The 23662-nt window shown below is 39.9% G+C and overlaps 1 protein-coding gene across 2 annotated transcripts in view; it reads right to left on the bottom strand.

Moving 5' to 3' along the window:
• AMPH (amphiphysin) overlaps positions 1 to 23662 on the bottom strand; it is a 278616-nt gene that overhangs the window by 163530 nt on the left and 91424 nt on the right. For both annotated transcript variants that reach the window (XM_035026533.1, XM_035026534.1), the window contains exon 2: positions 14356 to 14436. In XM_035026533.1, coding sequence (XP_034882424.1) covers positions 14356 to 14436 — 81 coding nt within the window. The remainder of the gene's footprint in view (positions 1 to 14355; positions 14437 to 23662) is intronic.

Here is a 23662-nt window from a genome sequence, read left to right as displayed (position 1 = left end):
TGCTATCTCTACCTTAACACAATTTAAACATTTTATTTTTCTACCTTTGCTGGCCCTGAGCAAATGATTTCTTTTCTCAAATACATAACCTGGAATAATGCTTAGTTTAAATGGAAGTATTAAAACCAGACAATAGAGGAACATGCTCTAAGAATAACAAACCTGTAATTTGCACCAGAGCTGCCCTGAAATGAGTGAGCCCTCATCCCAGTGTGGAGAATTCTTCCCTGACTTCCTTCAGTGATCACAATGGAGCCAACATCATTAGGGCCAATTCTACCACCCTGTGAAATGTATTACTACACTTCTCATAAGGAATTCCTGAGAAGGTGGGGGGAACTACATTTTAATTCTTTAGGGACAATACAAACAAACCACATCTTTTTAATTGATAACAGTCATTCTCTTAAAGTCTAAAAAGAAGACTATCCGATAAGCTAAGAGACTATATTAACTGCTACCTTTCCTTTAGGACATTAAATAATGCTTATCATTTAGTATACTTGTATGTATAGTACTGTTTATATATTTGGTATAATGTAGCCCATGGATCATCCCATACACATGGATATTTTTATAGACTCCATTATAAAATTGAATTAGATGCCAACATTTAATAACGGAGTTATTTCCACTGGTGCACAGTCAAAGTTAGTGGGGATAGGGGAGAAATTCTTAGAAGTCAGGTGCCAGAAGCCAGAACAGAGAACTCTTAACAGGCACACCACTATGCAAGGGGTATGCCAAGTAGGTGATGAGTCTTGGCCAACAGGCATAGAGTAGAGGGGAAGAGAAAAGTGAAAGCCAATGTGAATCAGCCCACAGTGAAAGAGCAGAGAACACTCTGGACTGGTACAACACAGATGAGGAGACGGCCCACATGGTCAGGAGATTAACCAGGGTATTGCACAAATAAATACATACTGGGAATAATGGAAGCCAGATCCCTTGCTCTCAAAGAAGGAGGTACAAATATGAAAAGAGGGAAGACTCAAGGCAGGAGATACTGAACTGTAATTAGAGGTGCCATGGTTTCAGAGAGAGAGACAGATGAAAAAAAATACAGAGTGTGTAATACATACATGTGTGTGTTTATTCTGTTCCATTAGAAGACTTACAAGCATGATACCCTAGAACCAAACAATATACCCAGCACCCAGGTCTTAGTTTCTAAATGCCATTCTCCACTTAAGAAAACAGCAAATCCAGGACTCTTTAAAGATACAACTCATTTGAAGGCTGAGTAGGGCAAGCACAACATGAACTTAGAACATTCTGAAAGTTCTCAAAGAATAATGGGGACACATTACTACCAGCAGTTCCCCCATTGGCTAAATTTAGGGCAATTGTGCTTCAAAACAACTAGCAATAATGTATTATAACCCACTGAGTAAAATAGGAATCTCTAAGTCCATACTAATATAATTAATTAATTAGGAGAGAAGGGAACATTTTACCATGGAGTAGAATGCTAAGTAGTAAGTATAGAAGGAATTAGGGGGAAAAAATCACCATTTAGCAACCATCAGAGTAATAGCTGATATAGACAAGAAGCTTCAATGGATAAAACTAGTAGGTGAAAGTCTGCAGGAGAAATAAGATATTTACAGAGTCTCAAAGTCTATCTCCACAAAATACTTCTTAGATTACTTACTAATTTAAAACTAAGTACTAGAGCAATCCAGCAGATAGCCTCTTTCTAACCAAATGATAAAAGTTGACGTCCGGGGCACCTGGGTGGCTCAGTTGGTTAAGCGATTGCCTTTGGCTCAGGTCATGATCCTGGAGTCCCGGGATCGAGTCCCGCATCGGGCTCCCTGCTCGGCAGGGAGTCTGCTTCTCCCTCTGACCCTCCTCCCTCTCATGCTCTCTGTCTCTCATTCTCTCTCTCGCAAATAAATTAAATCTTAAAAAAAAAAAATTAAAAAAAAGTTGACATCCATAATAAAGGCACAAATCAGAATCATGTGTGTTCTGATATACACTGGGAAGATCCTGCCAGTGAGAATCACATGAAGCTAATCACAAGAGATTATCAGGCAAACCCAAGTCAAGGGACACTACAATTAAACACTGCTCTGTACTCAAAGATCTGAAAATCAGGAAAGACAAGGAAAGACTGAAGAACTCCTTCAAGTTTAAAGCATCTAATGGGACTTGACAACTAAATGCAAATATGACCGTGGAATGGCCCCTGGACCTTGAACATAAGTGGACAATATGTTGCAAATAATTTCTCCCGGTCTGTAGCTTGTCTTTTCATTCCCTTAACAGGGTCTTTCCCAGAGCAAAATCTTTGCCACAGGCAAAATTCGGGGTTTGTAAATTAGGTGGTAATATGGGATTCATGGTCATTCACTGATTTTGATGGATGAACTGTGGCTCTGTAGGACAGTGTCCTTTTTTTATACTAGATAATAGGTACATGGATGGATGGATGGGTGTGTGGGTGGATGGACGGACAGAGAGAATGATAAAATAATTGGAAAACCTAGGTAAAGGGTATTCAACAGTTCTGTGTACCCTTTTATAACTTTTTTTTTTGAAGATTTATTTACCTATTTGACGGAGAGACACAGCGAGAGAGGGAACACAAGCAGGGGGAGTGGGAGAGGGAGAAGCAGGCTTCCCCACAGAGGAGGGAGCCCGATGTGGGACTCGATCCCAGGACCCTGGGATCATGACCTGAGCCGAAGGCAGACGCTTAATGACTGAGCCACCCAGGCGCTCCCCTTTTATAACTTTTTCTAAGTTCAAAATTATTTAAAAATATAAAATATACCAAATCAATTGGGGAGATTTCATGTAAAATATGGATTTGATCTTTTCTGGGAAATCAGATATGGCAACCCTGGGCCCCATTCTTATGTGACAGATGTGAGCTGGAGCTGATACCTGTTTTTTTTTTTTTTTACACCCTATGTATTCTGTAATTCAGCCCATCACCACTCCTTGTTTCTCACCTTGCCTACTTCCTCATTTATGTTCCCTCCCCATCTTTATAACAATGTGAGTCTCTAACTCTTACCTTAGAGCACTTTTATCTGATACAAAGAGTAGGCAGTAAGCTTTTTCTAAGTAAAGTGTGAAAGGAGATGTTTTTCAACAGAAATTTTTTTGAGGTAATTGCAGAATCACATGCAGTTGGAGAAAGTAATACAGAGATCCTTTATCCTGTACCTAGTTTCCCCCACTGTTGCAACAACTATAGTAAGAACAATATCACAACATAGATGCAATTCACCAGTCTTACTCCCCCAGTTTTTACTTGTACTCATGCATGTATGTGTATTTAGTTCTGTACAATTTCATCACATGTATAATTTCATGTATCCATCCCCACAGTCAGGATACAGAACCGATTCCACCAGGACAAGGATCACTCATGTTAACTTTTGTAACCACACCCGTCTCCCCTTTCCCTTCCCTAACCCCTGGCAACTATTCTTCCCTCCCATTCAGCCATTTTGTCAGGTCAATAATGTTTGTTACAAATGGAATCATGTAACATGTAACCTTTTAGGACTGGCTTTTTTTCACTTATCCAAATTTCCTAGAGATTCATCCAGGTTACCATATCTATCAGTAATTTCACTTCTATTGCTCAGTAATAGACATACCACAGTTTGTTTAACCATTCACCTGTTAAAAGATACCTGGGATGTTTCCAATTTGGGGCTATTACAAATAAGGCTGCTATAAGCATTTGTGTTTATATAGGTTTTTGTATGAACATAATTTTTCATTTCTATGGGATAAATTCTGAAGAGTATAGTTGTTGGGTTATAGGACAGCTGCATGATTTTTACAGAAATTTTTAAAGAAATAGTCAAAATGTTTTCCAGTGGAGCTGTATCATTTCACCCAATGTATGAGTGATTCAGTTTCTCCACATCCTTGCCAGCGTTAATGTTGTTTAGTGTTATCACTAATTTTTATTTTAGCCATTCTGAGGTGTGTAGTGATATTATATTTTTAGTTTGCATTTGTCTGATGGCTAAATATATGTTAAATATATTTTTATGAATGGCTTCTCCGCCATCCAGATACCCTCTTCAGTGAAATGTCTATTCATAGCTTTTGACTATTTTCTAACTAGATTGTGTTTTTTTGCTCTTTTGAGAGTTCTTTATATGTTCTAGATACTTGTCTTTTTATCCTCTTAAGAGTTCTTTCACAGAGCAAAAGTTTTTAAATTTTGATGAGATCCAATTTATCAAATTTTCCTTTTTTGGATTGTGCTTTTGGAGTCAAGTCTAAAAATTCTGCTTATTCCTAGATTCTGAAGACTTTCTCCTATTCATTTTTCCAAAAGTTTTAAAACTTTATGTTTACACTTAAGTCCTTGATCTACTCTGAGTTTAATATTGTGTAAGAGTTAGGTTTGGGTCAAGGTTCATTTTTTTGTCTATAGATGTCCAATTACTACAGCATTATTTATTGAAAGACTGTCTTTCTTCTATTGAATTGTCTTTACCTTTGTCAAAAATCAGTTGAATATATTTGTGTGGCTCTATTTCTGGGTTATCTGTTCTGTTCCATTATTTATGTGTCTATCCTGCTGATACCATACTGTCTTGATTACTGCAGCAATATAACAGGACTTAATACTGAAATAGAGTGATTCTTCCCACTTTATTCTTCTTATCTCTGTTTTACTATTCTAGGGTCTGCATGTTTCCATATAAATTTTAGAATAAGCTTGTGTATATCTTTTAAAAAGCTGCTGTAAAAACTGCATTAAATTTCATTAAACCTATAGACCAATTTGGTAAGAACTGACATCTTTACTATGCTGAGTCTTCCAATCCATGAACATGGTATGTTTTTTCATTTATTTAGTTCTTTTTTTCATTAGCATATTGTAATTTTCAGCATATAGACACTGTACGTATTTTGGGAAGTATGTACATAAACATTTCATTTCTTTGGAATGTTACTATGTTTTTAACTTTGGTTTCCACATGCTCATTTTTAATATATAGAAATGTGATTGATTTTGGGATGTTGATCTTGTATCCTGTGACCTAGCTGAACTCACTTATTAGTTCTAGGAGTTTTTTGTTGAGATCTTGGGATTTTCTTTGTATACAACATATCTGCAAATAAATAGTTTTATACCTTCCTTTCTGATCTGTATGCCTTTTATTTCCTTTTTTTTCCTCTTTATTGTGCCAGCTAGAACTTCTAGTTCTACATTGGACAACATTGGTGAGTGCAGACATCCTTGACTTGTTCCCAATCTTAGGGGAAAAGTATTCAATCTTTTGCCATTAAGTATGGTGTCAGCCTTAGTTATTTTGTATATACTCTTTATCAAGTTGAGGTAATTCCCTTCTATTCCTAATTTGCTGAATGTTTTCCTTATGAATGTGTGTTAGATTTTTGTCATATACTTTTTCTACATCAATTAGTATGATCATATGTTTTTTTCTTCCTTACCCTGTTTAAATGGTGGATTACACTGATTGATTCTGGAATGTTAAACCAGACTCACATATCTAGAATAAATCCTAGTTGGTCATGGTTATAATTCCTTTCATACATTGTTGGTTTGATTTGTTGATATTCTGTTAAGGATTTATATGTCTAAGTTCATGAAAAATACTGATCTTCAGTTTTCTTTTTTCACATTGTCATTGTCTGGTTTTGGTATTAAGGTAATACTGGCCACATCTACTTTCTGTAAAAGACTGCATAAAATTGGTGCTAATTCTTCTTTAAATATCAGAATTCTTCACTGAAACCACCTGGACCTGAAGATTTCTTCTGTAGATTTTAAATTTCAAATTTAATTTCTTTAATGGTTACAGGACTATTCAGATAGTCTATTTTACCTTTATTACATTTTGGCAGCTATGGTCATTGAGGAATTGGTCCATTATGGTTGTCAAATCTAAAAGTATAAAGTTATACATCAAGTTAAAAGAGACTGCATCAAGTTAAAAAACTTCTGCACAGCTAAGGAACCACCAACAAAATAAAAAGGCAGCCTACAGAATGGAAGAAAATATTTGCAAACCATATATCTGAAAAGGGGTTAATATCCAAAATATATAAAGAACTCTTACAACTCAACAGCAACAAAACAAATAATCCAAGTTTTAAAATGGGCAGAGGAACTGAATAGACCTTTTTCCAAAGAAGACATACAAAGAGCCAAGAGGTCCATGGAAGGGTGCTCAACATCACTAATCATAAAGTAAATACAAATCAAAACCACAATGAGATGTCACCTCACATGTTAGAATGACAATCATCAAAAGGCCAAGAGATTACAAGTGCTCGCAAGGATGTGGAAAAAGGGGAACCCTTTGGCACTGTTGGCAGGAATGTAAATTGGAGCAACCACTGTAGAAAACAGTATAGAGGTTGTTCAAAAAAAAAAAAAATTGAACTACCTTATCCAGCAATTCCACTACTGGGTATATATCCAAAGGAAATGAAAACAAGATCTCAAAGAAATATCTGTGCTCCCATGTCCATTGCATCATTATTCACAGTACTCAAGATATGGAAATAACCTAAGTGTCCATCAATGAATGAATGGATAAAAAAGATGTGGAGTGTATGTGTGTGTGTGTGTAATGGAACATATATATGAAATACTATATAATGTTTATATATTTATATATGAGTGTGTATAAATATATGTATACATATATATAATGAAATATTATTCCATGAGAAAGGACATCCTGCCATTTGCAACAACATACATAGACCTTGAACACATTATGCTAAGCAAGTAAGTCAGACAAAGATAAATACCCCATATAACTTATATGTAGAATCTGAAAGAGCCAAACTCGTAGAAACAGAGACTTGAATGATGGTTACCAGGGTCTGGAGGGTGGGGTAAAGGGCAGATATGGATCAAAGGGTAAAAACTTCCAATTATAAGATGAATAAATTCTGGGGATCTAATGTGCAGCACAGTGATTGCAGTTAATAATACTGTGGTATACATTTGAGGTTGCTAAGAGACTAGATCTTAAATGTTCTTACCACAAAAAAGAAAAGAAAGAAATAGTAAATAGGTGGTGTAACACTATAATGGTCATCATTTTGCAATACATAAGTGCATTAAATCAACACTTTGTACACCTTAAACTTGCACAATGTTATATGTCAATTACATCTCAATAAAGCAGGTGGAAAAAAAGAAAGAAGAAAGGAGGGAGGGAGGGAAGGGGAAAGGAAGGGGGAAGGAAGGGAGGAAAGAAGGAAGGAAAGAAGAGAGGGAGGAAGGCCCTTCATGGCCCGTTTACCTACCCAGCTCATCTCCACCCTCACTCCCCTCACTCAGATCCTAGCATTAATATTATTAAATCATATGCAATTTTTCAAAGGTGGCATTCTCTTTCTAAACTTCTGGGTTTTACATATGCCATTCTCTTTCTTGGGTGACTCCTCTGCTGTCCTTCTTATAAACAAACAAACAAACAAACAAACAAAGCTGTTCACAGTATCTGCTGATTGTCCTTTTCCTGGCTATAAGATCTATAGTGGTTAGAGGATCTATAGTGATATCCTTCGTTTCATTCCTGACATTGAAAATTTGTGTCTGTTTGGGGGTCAGTCTTGCTAAAGATTTATCAAATCTATTAATTTTTTCAAAGAATCAGCTTTTTATTTATTTTCTCTATTCTTATCCTATTTTCAGTTTCACTGATTTCTGCTTTTTAAATTTCCTTGTATTTCCTTCCTTCTGCTTGCTTTGGGCTTATTTCGTTCATCCTTTTTTGAGTTTCTTGAGGTAGGAACTTTGATTTCTTTCCTCTCTTTGTTTCCAATATAAGCATGTAATGCTATAAATTTTTCCCTTCAGCTGTTTTGCAAGATTTTATTTTCAAGGCCTTATATCTGGGGGTCAGATAAATACCCTTCATTTCTTCTCAGGATCCTACATCTGGAGTCTAATACTGTGTATACTGTCCCCTATTAAGCCTGACTATCTAGAAAGAGCCTGACTAAACTCAGTCTCATTAAGGTCTGAGCAGCACGTATTTTCTCTCTTGCAGGGGCATGTGTATTTTCATAGGGCATACAGCTTCCAGGATCAACAACCCTGGGAAGAAGGGAACTCTGCCCTGCCCCCAAAATCACAGAGCTAAGATCCTCTCTGTAGATTGCAGGTATGCAGATCACAGCTACTTCAGGGCACGGCCACCAAATCGCTCTCCATATTTTGTCATGAAGACACTAAAATGGCTATCAAACGGAGGGTTAGAAATTCCAAGAATTAATCAGAGGAAGTGCTTGAAGACAAGTATATGAATAGAAACAAAGCATGGGTCCTCAGTTTGTTGCTCCCAGACCAGCCCCACTGGCATCTTCTGGGACCCTGTCAGAAATGCACATTTCCAGGTCTCACCCCAGACCTGCTGAACTGGAAGCTCAGTGGTGGGGCCCAGCCATCTGTGCTGTGATTCTGAGACAGCTCAAGTTTGAAAAACACTGCTCTGGTGGGCACCAAACCTGCCCCCTGAAGTTCTTGCTCAGAATCCAGGTGTAACAGGAGGCTCCATAGGCTGACTGAGGTGCTCCACACTTCAGGCTAGGACACCATTTTTTAGAATTGGATCATTATCCCCAGACAGACAGATGGGCTCACATTTAATCAAGGCAGTGGTTACTTCAGAGGAAGGTCACTATTGATATAATAAAAGGTGGATACACTAACATATTCATATCACGGTTATTTGTGGTAAAAAGAAATAGTTCTAAATACCTGCTGAGCCCATATGCTCAAGTATATGCTCAAGAAAATTGCAAAGATTCTCAGAATGCAAATGCAATTTGCCATAAATAAAAATTTTATCCACACATTAACACACTGTGGGAGTATATTTATATTTACATTTTTTAAACTTCTGTAAGTTTTATTTTTACTCACATGCATATGTATTAAAAAATGTCATGAAACTGCTTATAAAAATTCACATATTCAACATCTTTTCCATCCCAGAAATAAACACATGCTCTAAGAATGTGCTCTAAATGATCATTTCGGGGCATCTGGGTGGCTCAGTCAGTTAAGTGTCTGCCTTCAGCTCAGGTCATGAGCTTGGGGTCCTGGGATGGAGCCCCTCGTTGGGCTTCCTGCTCAGCTGGGAATCTGCTTCTCCCTCTTCCTCTGACCCTCCATCCCCACCCCCCCAACTCATGTTTGCTCTCTCACTCAATCTCTCTCTCAAATAAATAAAATCTTTATAAAAAAATTTTTTAATTATCATTTCCGGGGCACCTGGGTGGCTCAGTCAGTTAAGCATCTGCCTTCAGCTCAGGTCATGATCCCAGGGTCCCAGGATCGAGTCCTGCATCGGGCTCCCTGCTCAATGGGGAGTCCACCTCTCTCTCACCCCACTCGTGCTCGCTCGCTCGCTCTCTCAAATAAATAAATAAAATCTTTAAAAAAAATTATCATTTCCGCCACTAGGTTTAGCTTCAGGTTTGACAAATATTCTTAAAGCTTATGTACAATGCACTAGATCCTGTGGCGTATAAAGATGAAAACAGCTACACGGGATCCGTGTGCTGAGGAGAGATCAGTAAGGAGAAGACATGACTCCAGCTTTCAGTCACTGGAGATACCTAATAATTGGAATAACTGGCTCCAAATTCTCACCACCAGAGAGGATTTCAAGGCCCAAGCATTTCCTTTCTTCTTTGTTTGTATTGCAGTGAAGTGAAGCTGTTCCTCACTGGTGGGGGCATGGAGGGAGGCAGCGAACAGCACTGCTGTGGTATTTAAAAAGGAACAGAAAGCTACACAGCCCTGAGAGGTGAGACACGCCTCCCCTTTATTCCAAGTATCACTCCTGGACTCTAAGTCCAGTTGGGTACTCACAGCTGTACTCACTGAAATGCGACCAAATAGCTGGTTATCTGGGCCCAAACCACCCGAGCTATTCCGTCATCGTAATTGGCAGAGCTGCCGTAAGCATGGCATCTTAGTGGGCAGGTTTATTAGCAAGAAGGAGGAAGAGGCCAGGGACCTTCTTTCCCCTCTGAGACCTCTTCTCTGCTCATTAACTGATTCGTCAGCAGGCTACCAGGTGAAAGTAGGCGATATTCACACCATCAATTCTGCTACTTGTTAGCGGCTTTGGTAACACAGGCAAAATTAAAAGGGGGAACAAATACAACACTTTGGGGGAGGACATGTTGAAGTCAGTTTGTTTTTCCTGCTGGATGGATTTCTATAATCCTTGCTCTCTTTGGCACTCCTCATCATGGAAAATCCCGAGTTTTCGGCAGAGGAGCGCATTCTATTTCTTTTTGCTCTACCATACACTCCCCTTCATCCTTGTCCCAATTGAGTGGTTTATAAAATCTGGACCACAAAAACCACAGCAATGGGGAGCCCAATGGACAACCAAGAGAGTATGCACAGACCCTCCATCCACACTTTCAGTCTAACAAAAACCACCTTTTAGGAGAAGAGGTTTGGGATCAAAAAGAAAACCTGGGTTTGGAATAAGATAAAAGCTAAGCTTCAAGCTGGAGTTCAAACACAGACCCTGCTGCCACTTTTGTTTCCATCAATCACTGTGAGGACTTTCATGATTTTACTAAAGGGAATTTAAAAGCAAGATCACCAGGGCCCAAGATGTTTGAATACCTCCTAGAACATTCTAGAACAATCCACTTTGGATTAAGTACTAATTGAGCATGGTCAGGTGACTATAATGTACAAATCCAAATCCAAATATAGTTCATTTGATACTCTAAGTAGTATCTTTTTGGATTTGAAAAATATATCAACACAGAAAAAAATATGAAATCTAGATTTCCTGGGTCAATTAATATCTTTAGAGTCTATCACCTTTAGATGATGCCTTCTGTCTTTAGGGCAACGATTCACCATCACATTAACAATAAAAGTAACAGGCCTTGGAGAGGTCACCACAATCTTAGTAGATCCTTCTTTCTAGCTTAATGTTTCTACACAAGCGTATGTAGAAACACCTTTCTCAGCATATGCAACAGATGTGAATTGGCTACCAATACATACTGAGGATTAAGAGGATATCTTCCCCCCCTGCAGAGTATAATAAATACATTCTTCCTTTGGCTACTCTTGTCAACCATTAATATGTTTCTACAAAAAAGTGATAAATCTCTCTCCCTCCCATCCATTCCTTTTCTCCTTCTGTCCTTCTACTATACAGACAGTTAAGGTACCAACCCTCCTTACTGCACTAAAATGACTATACATTTATTTTTTCTGATTAAAAGAAACAAACAGAAATACATCAGAATGAGTATGTGCAAATGCAAGATGTTTTTGGTGCAAAAATGTTTCAAAGGCAGCCAAAGGGGGAGGGGGGTCAAGACACTCTTTGAGAAATACTATTTCTACATTTCCATTCTGCTTGTTTCACTCTTATAAAGTAGAAATGCTTGTTCTAACTTCCCCAGATTTTGAAGTTTTACCCAGTTCTTAAAATCTGATAATATTCTTGATAAGGAACAAGGTGTTGGGTCTTCAAGAATGATAGTATACTATTTGCTTTATAGCATTTGAAAATGTGTCTAGATTTTGAAGTTTTACCCAGTTCTTGAAATCTGATAGTATTTTTTTAAAGATTCTATTTATTTACTTGACAGAGAGAGACACAGCGAGAGGGGAACACAAGCAGAGGGAGTGGGAGAGGGAGAAGCAGGCTTCCCGCTGAGCAGGGAGCCCGATGCGGGGCTCGATCCCAGGACCCTGGGATCATGACCTGAGCCGAAGGCAGACGCTTAACCACTGAGCTACCCAGGTGCCCCCAAATCTGGTAATATTCTTGATAAGGACCAAGGTGTTGGGTCTTCAAGAATGATAGTACACCATTCGCTCTATAACATTTGAAAATGTGTCTAGAATGGCCCAGTGGCATTATAAAATCACCCCACACTCTGCTGCTGGGGGCACAGCTCATTTAACTGATGAAGTTGGTGATTTAACCAATCGTACTTTTCTTTAGTGCTTAGACAAAAACCAATTCTCACCTGGTTCAGTCAACAATGCACCCCCGCCAAAAAAAGACCAATAAAAATTCACTGTAATTGGAAAATGCAAAGTGTTTCCTAGTCATGAATGCTTTTCTAAACTTGATGCTTCCCAAGGTTAGCCTTCTGATTTGCTAACAACATCAAAACACCGTAAAAGTGACACAGGAAAAAAATCCAAGAGTGAAGACCTAATTAGCTCCACGGGGACACACCAGACAGGAAGACGAGATTTCAAAGGGTAGAGTGCAAATCCTCAAGCAGGTAAAACTACAGACATGAATCCCTTCTATCTAACTCCAGTGCCTTAAAGCAGATATTTGGGATCGCCCTGCAAAGTAACAGGACAGAGACTGACAAGTTTTCCTGTGCGAAGTTGCTGCAATCCAGTGATCTGTGTGAGAGTTATCCAAATGCATGAGAGAATGTACGAGAACTCACAGAATGAGAATCTTTCCTCCTGGAGGAGACTGGCGGACAACATAGTCTATGGGTCTAGAACTGACATTTCTCTAGAAATTCTCTCTTCTACCTTCATTAATCCAAAGCTCTCCATTATACTGTTACCTGGACATGATCAATTTCACTGTCACTGTTTTTTTTCTCCAACTCTCTTTTCTCCTTCCTCGTTTTCAGACAGAACAAGATGGCTACCACTCATAGTGTAAATTGAGCACCTATCGGCACATGTCCACTCCTTGTCTTGGGATGAAATGGGAGGTATTCAGGAATGTGTTCTGGTGGAGACTGGGCTACTTGGCCCTGTACCAGCTGGATTTTATCACCCGTGGCAGTGAAGGAAAGAAATCGCATGTCTGCAGTGAGACAAATAGCAGGGGCTCTGGAACACATATGGAAGAAAGAAATCTCCGGGTCTGAGATCTGCAAACAGGAGGGAAGGGGGCAAAATGAAACCTCTAAAGATCTGACATTACTGATTATTATCCCCAAGGTCCTCACATCACCCCATGTCCAATTTGCCAGAGTCTGCCACCCCAGCCTTCTTCCCACTCTACCTCTAGTATGACCTCCAGATTAGAGGCTTCTAACCACACAGAGCCCCACTTGTACCTTCCCCCACCTTGACCCTCATGCATGCTCTCGAAAGAGTGATATTCTGGCCAATTATCCAAGCCTTAGAGATATAAACAGATAATTTAGAAAAGAGTTTGTTTCTTTATGGATGTGTCTGTTGAACATACAGCAGCCCATCAAAGGAACAAACATCACAAACCATGTTTCTCAACCTTTTTCCTCATTATCACTCCCCTCAAGGAGACTTTATAGACATTTTTTTCCTTATCACACACCCCCATGAAATTTTAATACCACAGATATACTATATATCTTTTTATGTGATATATACACATAAAAAGAGTACAATTTTTTTTATCTGCAAAGAACCAATTTTCACCCTCTTGGGGAGATATAATCCCTGTTAAGAATGCCAAACTGTGGAAAGAGCTGAGATGCCCTTCAACAGATGAATGGATAAAGAAGATGTGGTCCATATATATAATGGAATATTACTCAGCCATCAGAAAGGATGAATACCCAACTTTTACATCAACATGGACAGTACCGGAGGAAATTATGCTAAGTGAAATAAGTCAAGCAGAGAAAGTCAATTATCATATGGTTTCACTTATTTGTGGAACATAAGGAATAGCATGGAGGACATTAGGAGAAGGAAGGGAAAAATGAAGGGGGCAGAAATCAGAAGGAGAGATGAACCATGACAGACTATGGACTCTGAGAAACAAACAGGGTTTTAGAGGGGAGAGGGGAGGGGGGATTGGTTAGCTGGTGATGAGTATTAAGAAGGGCACGTACTGCATGCAGCACTGGGTGTTATACGAAAACAATGGATCGTGGATCACCACATCAAAAACTAATGATGTATTGTATGGTGACTAACATAACATAATAAAATTTAAAATAATACATACATACATACATAAATAAAAGAATGCATGACCTTGAAGCATGCAGCAATTAAAATAATTATGCCAGAAGTATCTAACTCCTGTTTCCCTAATACTATACTATACTAAGACTATAAATCACCCAAAACAGCGTCTTTCTTTTAGATCAATAATCTGTACTGAAGAGCTCCAGACAAGCAAAATCTTGATCTCCTGAGAGTCTAAAACACAAATCTTCTTCCTGTGGTCCCTACTGCCACTTCCTTCACCTGCCACCAAAAAAGCCTTCAGAATTAGCAAGTGTCACCCTTGGGTTAACACCAACCCCAAAGAAAGTTCTTTCTTCAACCTTAACACATTTTAGTTATATACTAAAACACAAACACAGTCAACCCGTTTCCCTCTCTGGAAACTAGATAAACGTACTTACCTCTTGCCGTTTGAAGTTCTGGACATATTCTTCAAACTGTTCATCTTTTGTCTCATCAGCTTTCCCAAGCTTCTGAAGGACCTAGTTTACAAATAAAACAAAAATGGTTTGATTAATAATGTCTTCAAATAACAGGCAGAGCAAGGCTGTTGTTTTGCTCTTCTGAGGAGACGTCACTCAGCACAGCTAGTTTTTCTCTTCTGGAAGCATCTTGGCTTGATGGCTTGGGGTTGATCAGACTTGGATTTTAACCACAGTTCTGCCACTCACAGGCTGAACAATGTAATGCTACATTGCATTTATCGACTTCCATATCTGTTTCTTCGAGTAGGCTGTACATAATTTACAGGCCAAAGCTCTGCCTTGTCTTCTTATCCAAAGCATCTGGCACAATGTTTAATGCATAACAGGCACACAGTTGTTTGTTAAACAGTGAACCAAAGTTATTCTACTAAAGAATTAGCCTACTTTATAGAGATGGTATTAGAATTACTGGAGCCAGACACATGGCAAATTCTCCCCCACCACCTTCCAATATGCCCTTCAATCCCTAAAACCTCAAAGAGGCCCTGGATAGGGCCTGGATGTTAGCAATATCCAAAGAATTAGGGAATGCTCTGTGGAGCTTATTCAAACTGTGCCAGAAACACTGGCAGACAGGAATGTGGCCGACTACATTCCAGCCAAAGAAGTAGCCTCAGCAGAGATGACTGGAAAAATCATTATATATTGTGGGACTGGGCAGGAGTTGTTTTGTCTTCCTAGAGCACAGGATTGGGTATCGGGAGGAGGAGTTCAAGGAGAAAGTTATGTGGGGACAGAGCAGAAGGATCCTGAGAGCCATAACTGGGTTCCCTATTCAAAAGTCCCAATCAAGTAGCTAAAACACCAGGTCATTTGAGAATTAAAAAAAAAAAAAAACACACTCCATAAACACTGCCTTAATGAGTTGAAAATTATTTATATGAAAATGTCTTTAACTTTTGAAAAACTGTAACAACAGGATTAACTTAAAAGTGTTTTGTAAATGCAAGATATTGTTACTATTATTTTTGTTGTTACAATTGTCATAAGAGCAAAAGGGCAAAGCAAAATTATACAGGCCACGTTTGCTAGAGAAGGAAATTCAGTGACATAGGGATTCTTGGCCTTGTTATAAGATCTCCTCCCATCCACTCCCATATTTTTTGTTCCAGAGTAAAAATAACTTTAAGAAAGAAGTTGCTTGATTGCTTTTTTATTCCGTCTACCTTTTAAAATTTTTTTCATTTTAAAGCTAGGTCTCCCCAAAAGGCCTCTTGCCACACACATAAACACTAAGAGCAATGGGGGAAGATACTTAGCATTTACTATGTGACCTCTTCCCCTTAATTCTTAATATTCACTATTTCGTACATGTTTGGCTACTCTGGAGCAGGTAAGTCTTTCAGAAGTGGCAACACTTCATCTCATGGCAGCAGTTCCCAAAAGCCAAGAAAGGCTGTCAAACTCTCCTGAGCAAGCAACCTCAGCCCCACCACTTTCCACACGGTGCAAAGGCACTGTGGTCTCAAGAGTGGGAGAAAAGAGAAAAATGTTTATGGAGCCTCCACTATGCACCTGAAACTGTAGGAACTGATTTATGTGTTGTCTTTCATTCTCACAACACTCCTAGTTGCTTTTTATTCTATCCATATGGCGGCTGAAGAACTAGGACAGAGTAAGTGGCTTACTGGAGACCCTCTGGAAAATTCCCTTTTTGAGGCCTAGTACCCCTGTACCCACCCACAGATAGCCTGTCCCTTCTTGTGGAAAGCAAATGGGATTTACACATCCTAACTGTCATTCTCACATTCTCATCTGAGATTCCTGGAGGCCACCATACTCTGAGAAAGACCGATCTTCAACGGTGTATATCTACCACTGTGATGGGGATTTTTCACAGACCCTTCGCTGAAAATCTGTTATTTAAATTTTAAATCACAACACCTTGTCTTTCTTATTTCTAGAAATTGTTCAGTATAATTAAAGTACAAAAAACTGCTCCTAGGTGTCAAGAGAGAGAGAATTACAATTGGCTGACGCTGTAAGCCCATACTCACTCTTCTAAGGAAGGTCATAAAGGACCCAGGCCTCTGTGAGTTACAGCACACCCACATCTTGATGGCAGCAACAAAGGAGAGAAGCGAAAGGCACAGGTCAGGGGCCACAAAGGATCTGGCCTTTGCTAAGAACCTTCTCCATGCCAGTCACTATGTTAGGGAATTCTGTCTGTTATTTCAGCTGATTCTCACAGGAGCCTGCTCATTTGTATTTTAATTGCATCAACAGTATAAACTTCCATTGACAAAAAGTAGGAGGGGTGGATATTGGATGTATTTCATGATGAGAATCAAGATTCACAAAAAGACCTTTTCTAGCAAGATGATATTCAACAGGGATAAAATTTAGGTCAAAAACAGAATTGTAAGGGCGCCTGGGTGGCTCAGTCGTTAAGTGTCTGCCATCAGCTCAGGTCATAATCCTGGGGTCCTGGGATCGAGTCCCACATCGGGCTCCCTGCTCAGTGGGGAGCCTGCTTCTCCCTCTGCCTGCCACTCCCCCTGTGTGTGCTCTCTTTCTTTGACTAATAAATAAATAAATCTTTAAAAAATATATTTGTACAAGTACTGAATTTATATCAACTTTCAACCAATATGCAACACAACAGATGCTAGGACTATGTGGTTCCACCCTTTGGGAGAAATAAGGGATGACTTTCGCGAACACTTAATACAAGTGGACAAAGTGATGTTGCTGGAAAGCTCCTCAGGCCACATGAGAGCAACTGGAAGAGCAGGACTGAAGGTTCCTCTGCCGTGGACAAGGTGGTAAGCACAGAAATTCACAGACAACCTGGAGCCAGCTAAAGGGAGTCCCCAAAAAAGTAGAGAAAATTGACTCCCTGAGGTGAGAGGAAAATTTGATGTAATTGGGGATATTACCAGGGAGAAAAAAAAAGGAAGAGAGTGCAGTTGTCTTCAAAGATCTGAAGGGTCATCATGATAAAGAAGGATCAGACTTGTTCCATCAGAAACCAAGATCAAGAACTAGCATTGGGAGATAAAAGCTATATATAAAAAATTTTGCACAAATTTATCAAAGTTTTCTGGTAAGTAAATAGTTTGTTGGTAGAGGTAATGAGCTCACTGTCCTGGCCATTATCTGAGCTTAACCAGTAGTTAGAGGTGCCAGAGAAAAGATTTATTCATCCAACAGGTAAGCGAAATAAATATCTTCTAGTACAAATTCAAATTCTAATTTCAGATATCTTCTAATTCTTGAATCCATAATAAATGTATCAAGTTTTACATTTACCCTACAAAAGAACACAAATCACCATGAAGTGTAGGCAGAGAAGAAAGTCTATTCACTTTGGTCTCCAACTGAAGTTGACATACTGGAGACCGAATGCCAAACTGCATGCAAGGGGCTGTGGAAAGGGGGGACGAATCTATGGACCGTGAATGTGGTGGTACTGAGGCATAAGGTGCAAGAAGGGGAGCTGGGGTAGATGAGGCTGGTGTAGGAGGAAGATGGCAGATTACAGAGGGGCTTAGTCTGCAAGACTAAAGACTTTTAATTTTCTCTTATAGACCATGGCAACCAATGAGATGTTTGGGGGGGGGGGGGGCACCCGATTAGACCTGTGCCCCTGGGTGACAATGATCAGGACAGATTAAAAGACAGTGGGACCAGTTAAGGGACTACGCAGTCAGGCAATGTGACTGAGCCTGAGCTAGGGGACAGATGGGACAGACCCTTAAGGAGTGCAATCCATGGTACTTACTGGCTTATGAGACAGACAGGGTAGGGACAGAGAAGACGCGAGGATGACCTCCGGTTTCTGCTGCAGTAGCCAGGGACCTAGGTTGTAGTTAAGACGCCAGGGAGGGAAATGGTCCAGATGTGCGATTAGGAAAGTTAAGAACCAGAAACACGCACTAGGACTTTTGGATGAAACTGAAGACCCAGCTAGAAAACTCATTTCAGCGGTTTTGGCATTTTTCTCCAGCAGCCTCAAAATTGGTGGTAAAATTGATCTGCTACATTAACAATTTCTTAAGGCAACAAAATTACTGAAACCTGGAACTGAGAGGATTAAGAATATCTTCTACCTTGTTTAATGTCACAATATCTGACAGTGAATTTCTGGCTTAAGTGGCCTCTCAAATTCCCTGTCCACTGGCCACCTTGAAAATATCAATCAAGCCTGAGCAGTTTGGCACCACTGATGTTATAGGGCGATTACTATCCATTCATGGATCTCATATTTATTTTCTGACAAAACGATAACATCTTCCACCTACAGGCAAGGGGCAGACAATTCTGTGCTCATGCATTGTGTTTTAGGACAATTTCATTTGCACTGATACTTTACTATTATGAAACAATAGGATTTTATTGTTACTTTTGTTGCTACTGTTTCCAAATTGCCTTCCTGAGGTTGAGATTCAGAAACATCCCCCTAGGGCTGCTTGGGTCATGCTCCTGCCTCTGCCTGAGTTCAGAAGTTCTGATCTAAAGAGAGCGTGACCTAGGAGAATGAAAAATTAAATAGGCAGGAAAAGCAGGAATATGGTAACTCAGAATATTTCCACTAATAAATCTTCTTTCAAGTGTTTCCTAAGGCAGTCAGTTTCCCAGCACAGTTTGCACAGGCCGCTCCAAAGATGTGAGTCTCACGTTCTTTTTTTACAGCAATTCTCTAGAGCAGTTAATTGTTCATCAAGTGGTCAAGTAAGGTCCCTAAAAATTCAGAATGCTCTGATTTGGGCAGTTTCCCCATACCGTAAAGCTCCTATTCTGATCAAGGTTCAAATCCTCATACTCCAGAGCAAATAAGTACTAACTGCTATAGTAGGAACATAAGAATTGCCCTCTCTTAATATTTCTAAATTAGGGTGGAATGCTATGTTGGCGGCTTTCAAAAAAGGTAGTTGGCATTTGAAGGCAAAGACAAACTTTGCCATCTTCCATTGCATGTGGAAATGACGGGATGTGAAGGAGCTGGTGCAAGGAAAGGATGAAGACCACAGGTACTTCAAGGGGAATGGTTAAAAGAATTCTGCAGGATGGGCCACTGGGGTTCCTGAAAGAGATTCATGCTTTGGATGAGGGATCAGATTGGACAAACTTCCAAGTCTGGGGGATTGATGCTTCCTTACGCCAGACTCTAAAAGTCAAGGAGAGAACTGCACAATTCAGTCTTCTCTCAACAGGGAGGCACGCCTCTCTTCATGAAAAGAAGAAGAAGAAGGGGGGGAGGAGAAGGAGAAGAAGGAGAAGAAGAAGAAGGAGAAGGAGAAGAAGAAAGAAGAAAGAAGAAAGAGGAAAGAGGAAAGAAGGAAAAAAGAAGAACGAAGAAAGAAGACCACATAAAATTATGTATATGTTATTGACAGACTCCAGGAGTCAACTGCATGGGATGACCGTGGTCTCTTCTTATCTGGACAAGACATGGAGAGTTGGTCTTCCCCCCCACAAAACACACACCCATGTACAGATGATTCATTCACTCATCTGTCCAGACACTCACATGTCCATGTGTAAATTCAGAGGGCATTTATGAAGGGCTCGCTCTGCCTCTGTGCAAAATTCCTCCACCTTGGACTGGAGGGAGGCCATCAGGTCCATGCAAGTATGGGGTAGCTGCTTGTGCTTTAGGGTCCTATGGGCAGGCACTGCATTGTGTTTACACCCAAACTTCAGGGTCCTAGAACTTTGACCTCTTTCTGGCTATGTTCCAAGACTTAAAGAAGTATTTTTAAGGTGCCCTAACTTGAGAGGAACAAGATGAATCATCCTTTGGTATGGTTCATGTACCTGTCAAGGTCCTGTACTTTGCTATCTGGTCCTTTATAGATTTAAGTCTGCATCATCATGGCATCCACCCCTTGCTCTGTCAGATGTCAATAATACATTAGCCATAGTGGCCTCCAAGCCTCTGGGAGGCTGGCATGGGCCTTCTTCTAATTCTGGGAAACACTTTTGGGGAGGTAAGCAAAAATAGGTGAGAGAGGGGATGTTCCCAGACTTCTGTCCATTTGAGTGAACTTCAGACTTCAGAAGTTGGAGGATAATATATGGGAGAGAGAAAGTATAAATCTCACACATGAGCAGGTTTATCGTAGGTGTAACAGAGCCAACGGAATTAGAGCGCAGTGGAGGAAGAAAGTTCTGGAGCCTGGAAGGGAAACAGAGGTAAGTGAGAAGGGTCCCCAGAATGCAGCTACAGGAAGCAGCAATCAAGCTGTTTTCAGTCACTCATTGACCTGGTCAGGTATCACACTCCCCAAGTCTGCTCTCCTCTATCCTTCCCAACTTTGAAAGTCGAGGACATCTTAGTTCTCCAACTTAAAAAAAATAATTCTTGGTGGAAAAAAATAGCCTGAGGAATATTGATCGATGAACAATGAATGATGAATGGATTGTGGGCCCTGGCATCCAAGACCCTCTTCTTCTCAATGTGCCTGTTCTCTCCCACCATGTTGGCCACTATGTCTCCTTTCTAGGAAACCGGATACCTCCAGTACCCAACCCAGAATACGGCATTTACACCAAAATTCAGCGACACAGAAGTGTACTAAAGTCTTCAAGTCATCTTGACACCCTGAGAGAGACTAGATTTTCCTTCTTCAGCGGCCACCATGAAGGATATGCCAACAGTGCTCAGGGTAATACAATGACCCTCCAACCTCATTACAACATTTAAATTAATCCTCCTGCTCCTGAGCCAGGGGAAGATATTCCTCCATTCACCCCTGTCCAGGTGTTTGAGAGAAAGCAGACATGTCTGCTGAAATGGTAGCGATCCACCCGCAGAAGAGCTGCTAAAATGCATGTGGTTATGGGAGCCAGGGAGGGCTCTACACCCAGGCAACTTGCCAGGGAGCAGTTCTGTTCCTGATCCCTTTACACATACTCCTCAGACCGTCTTGGTGACCTCAGTCACCCACTGTACCAGCAGAAGATGAATCAGCAACATGAAAACACGGATCTACAGTATAAATATGAAAGATATTGGCTTAGGTAGAACAAAAAGTTCACAAAGCTCTACCCAGGAGTTCAAGATTTCAACGGGGACTATAAACTGCCCAAGTCAAGAGCAGGCTGGCTGTTAGCGCTGATGGGTATGAAACTGGTGAAAAGGAGTATAGAGAGGAAAAAAAGGAAATGATCTTGCTTCTCCTCCTCTTGTGAAAAGGCCCCACCTTAATAATTCCATAATTCCCTAATTTATTAGCTATCATCAATGGAAATTTAAAATATATCAAGCACAGTCCTATATACATTTCATCTAAAAATGAATTTAATCTTTCCAACTATCTTATGAATTAGGTTACAATGATGATCTTCATGTTACCAATGAGAACACTGAAAATTAGAGTAATTGACCAGTGACAAAGCTTGTATGTAACCGAGCCAGGATTCCAAGCAGACAGGGTGATTCCAGAGTCCGCTTCTCACCACCAGGTGATAATGCCCTAAAGACAACAACAGGGGAAAGAAACATTGCCTGGTGGCTGTATTCTTCCCTGGACAGCTAAGACATTCTCCTCCACTCCCACTGACTGTATCACATTGTCAGGACTGCTCATACAATAACTGCTAGACCCATACTTTTCTTAAACAAAAGCCATCTGACATCATCTCCATCCAAAATAGGTTATTATATTTACTCAGAGACCCTGAGCGATGGCCACAGGTTGTATAAAATGCCTTCTCCCCATTCAACTCTCACTTAGACAGAAACTATCCAATTTGCTTCTGATTAGCTAAAGGCCTGGGAGGACATTACCTCCTTGTAAAATCAGGACACAAAGAATGACTCACTGGAGCAGAAGTGGTACAGAAAAATGAGACGAAACCACCTCACTTGATTCCACAGATGTCAAGACAAGATCCTTCCATTAGGACAAGCGACAAGCTCCCAGGGAGATAATGCAGATAACCCAGATCCTCTCTGACACCTGTTCTGACCCTTCAGCACTAAAGGTCCCACTCTTGCCACCACTCACCTTCATGAGCTCCTTGCAGCCCATAATCTTGGCATCACAAAACATATTTTCCCCAAATGCTGCCAACTTCCTTCTCATTCTGGCAACACAGCTTACATGCCCAAGTGGATTGCTAACTGATTAAAAATCATAGGAAAGATTTTTGGAAGTTTTGTTCTACCTTACCAACAATCTTTCTCCTAAATTTCAAGAGGTAAATTAAAAGGTTGAGATGGGCAAATTCAGGTATAGCTGATAAAAACACTCGCTAAGGCAGTGTGTTGAGGCCCTGGACTAAAATCGTTGGTAATGGATGGGACTGAGAGCCCCATCTCTTTGTGGGAATTTGGGTTAATTGCTTACCTGCTTTGTACCCCATGTGAATGAGGCCACACTCAGAGTAAGAATGCCTGCCCCCTTTCTACCCTGTAGGGATGTTCTAAGTTTATGTGTTGTTAAGTCTATATAAAGCTGGGATTTGGTTTTCAGCTACCCTTTTGATTTACCCTGTTCTTTCTGAAGCAGTGTTTCCCAAAGAGTGTTCATTCCATGGGACATAATCTTAGAAATCTCCATAAAAAAAAAAATTCAGGGTCAAATCCATCTGAAAAATTCCAAGTATTATATATATCCCTCTGTAGAATATCAAAGAATATAAAGGTTAAAAAAGGGAGAATCATAGTGCCCATAGAAATACAACATGAACATGTGTCAAAGATTAGTTATTAACTCAGTATTTAATGAGAGAACTGCTAAGATGTTACCAGTTCTAGGAAAAATTCAAAGAACCCACATATATAGGCAGTAAGGAATGCTGAATGAACAGAAAATACAGTGGATAATAGTCAATTGCACCCCTCCAACACAATTCCTAAACCTTTCATAATTTTCCACTATAAGCATATTAAAGGCTCCAAGAAGTCCTGCAATTAAAAAAAAACCTTGCATTTAACATTATTTAATCCTGTGTTTCCCACATATCCTTGCTAACCTCTTACAAGGTTACTATTCACTGGAGCACAATTTGGGGAACAGTTTCTTCTCTCTTCATCATATGGGTTTCTCTGAGCTCTACTACAAAAACAGATGAAGAATTACATATGAATACAAAAAATCCCTTGATTGTTTGTAGGGAGGTTCTCATCTGTACCAGCCTGCTCCGGAGATAAAATAATCAAATTTAAGAGAGGAAGGAATTCAGTTGGTGGGAGGGAAGTAATTCTTGATTGATTTGCTCAGGTATAAGCTCCATTAGCATGTGAATTCTCTGGTTTTGGAGAAGTTGTAAA

This window comes from Mirounga leonina, unplaced genomic scaffold, assembly GCF_011800145.1.
Source record: "Mirounga leonina isolate KUSES-001 unplaced genomic scaffold, KU_Mleo_1.0 Mir_199, whole genome shotgun sequence".
Taxonomy (NCBI): domain Eukaryota; kingdom Metazoa; phylum Chordata; class Mammalia; order Carnivora; family Phocidae; genus Mirounga; species Mirounga leonina.
This window is presented reverse-complemented; position numbering and strand designations above follow the sequence as displayed.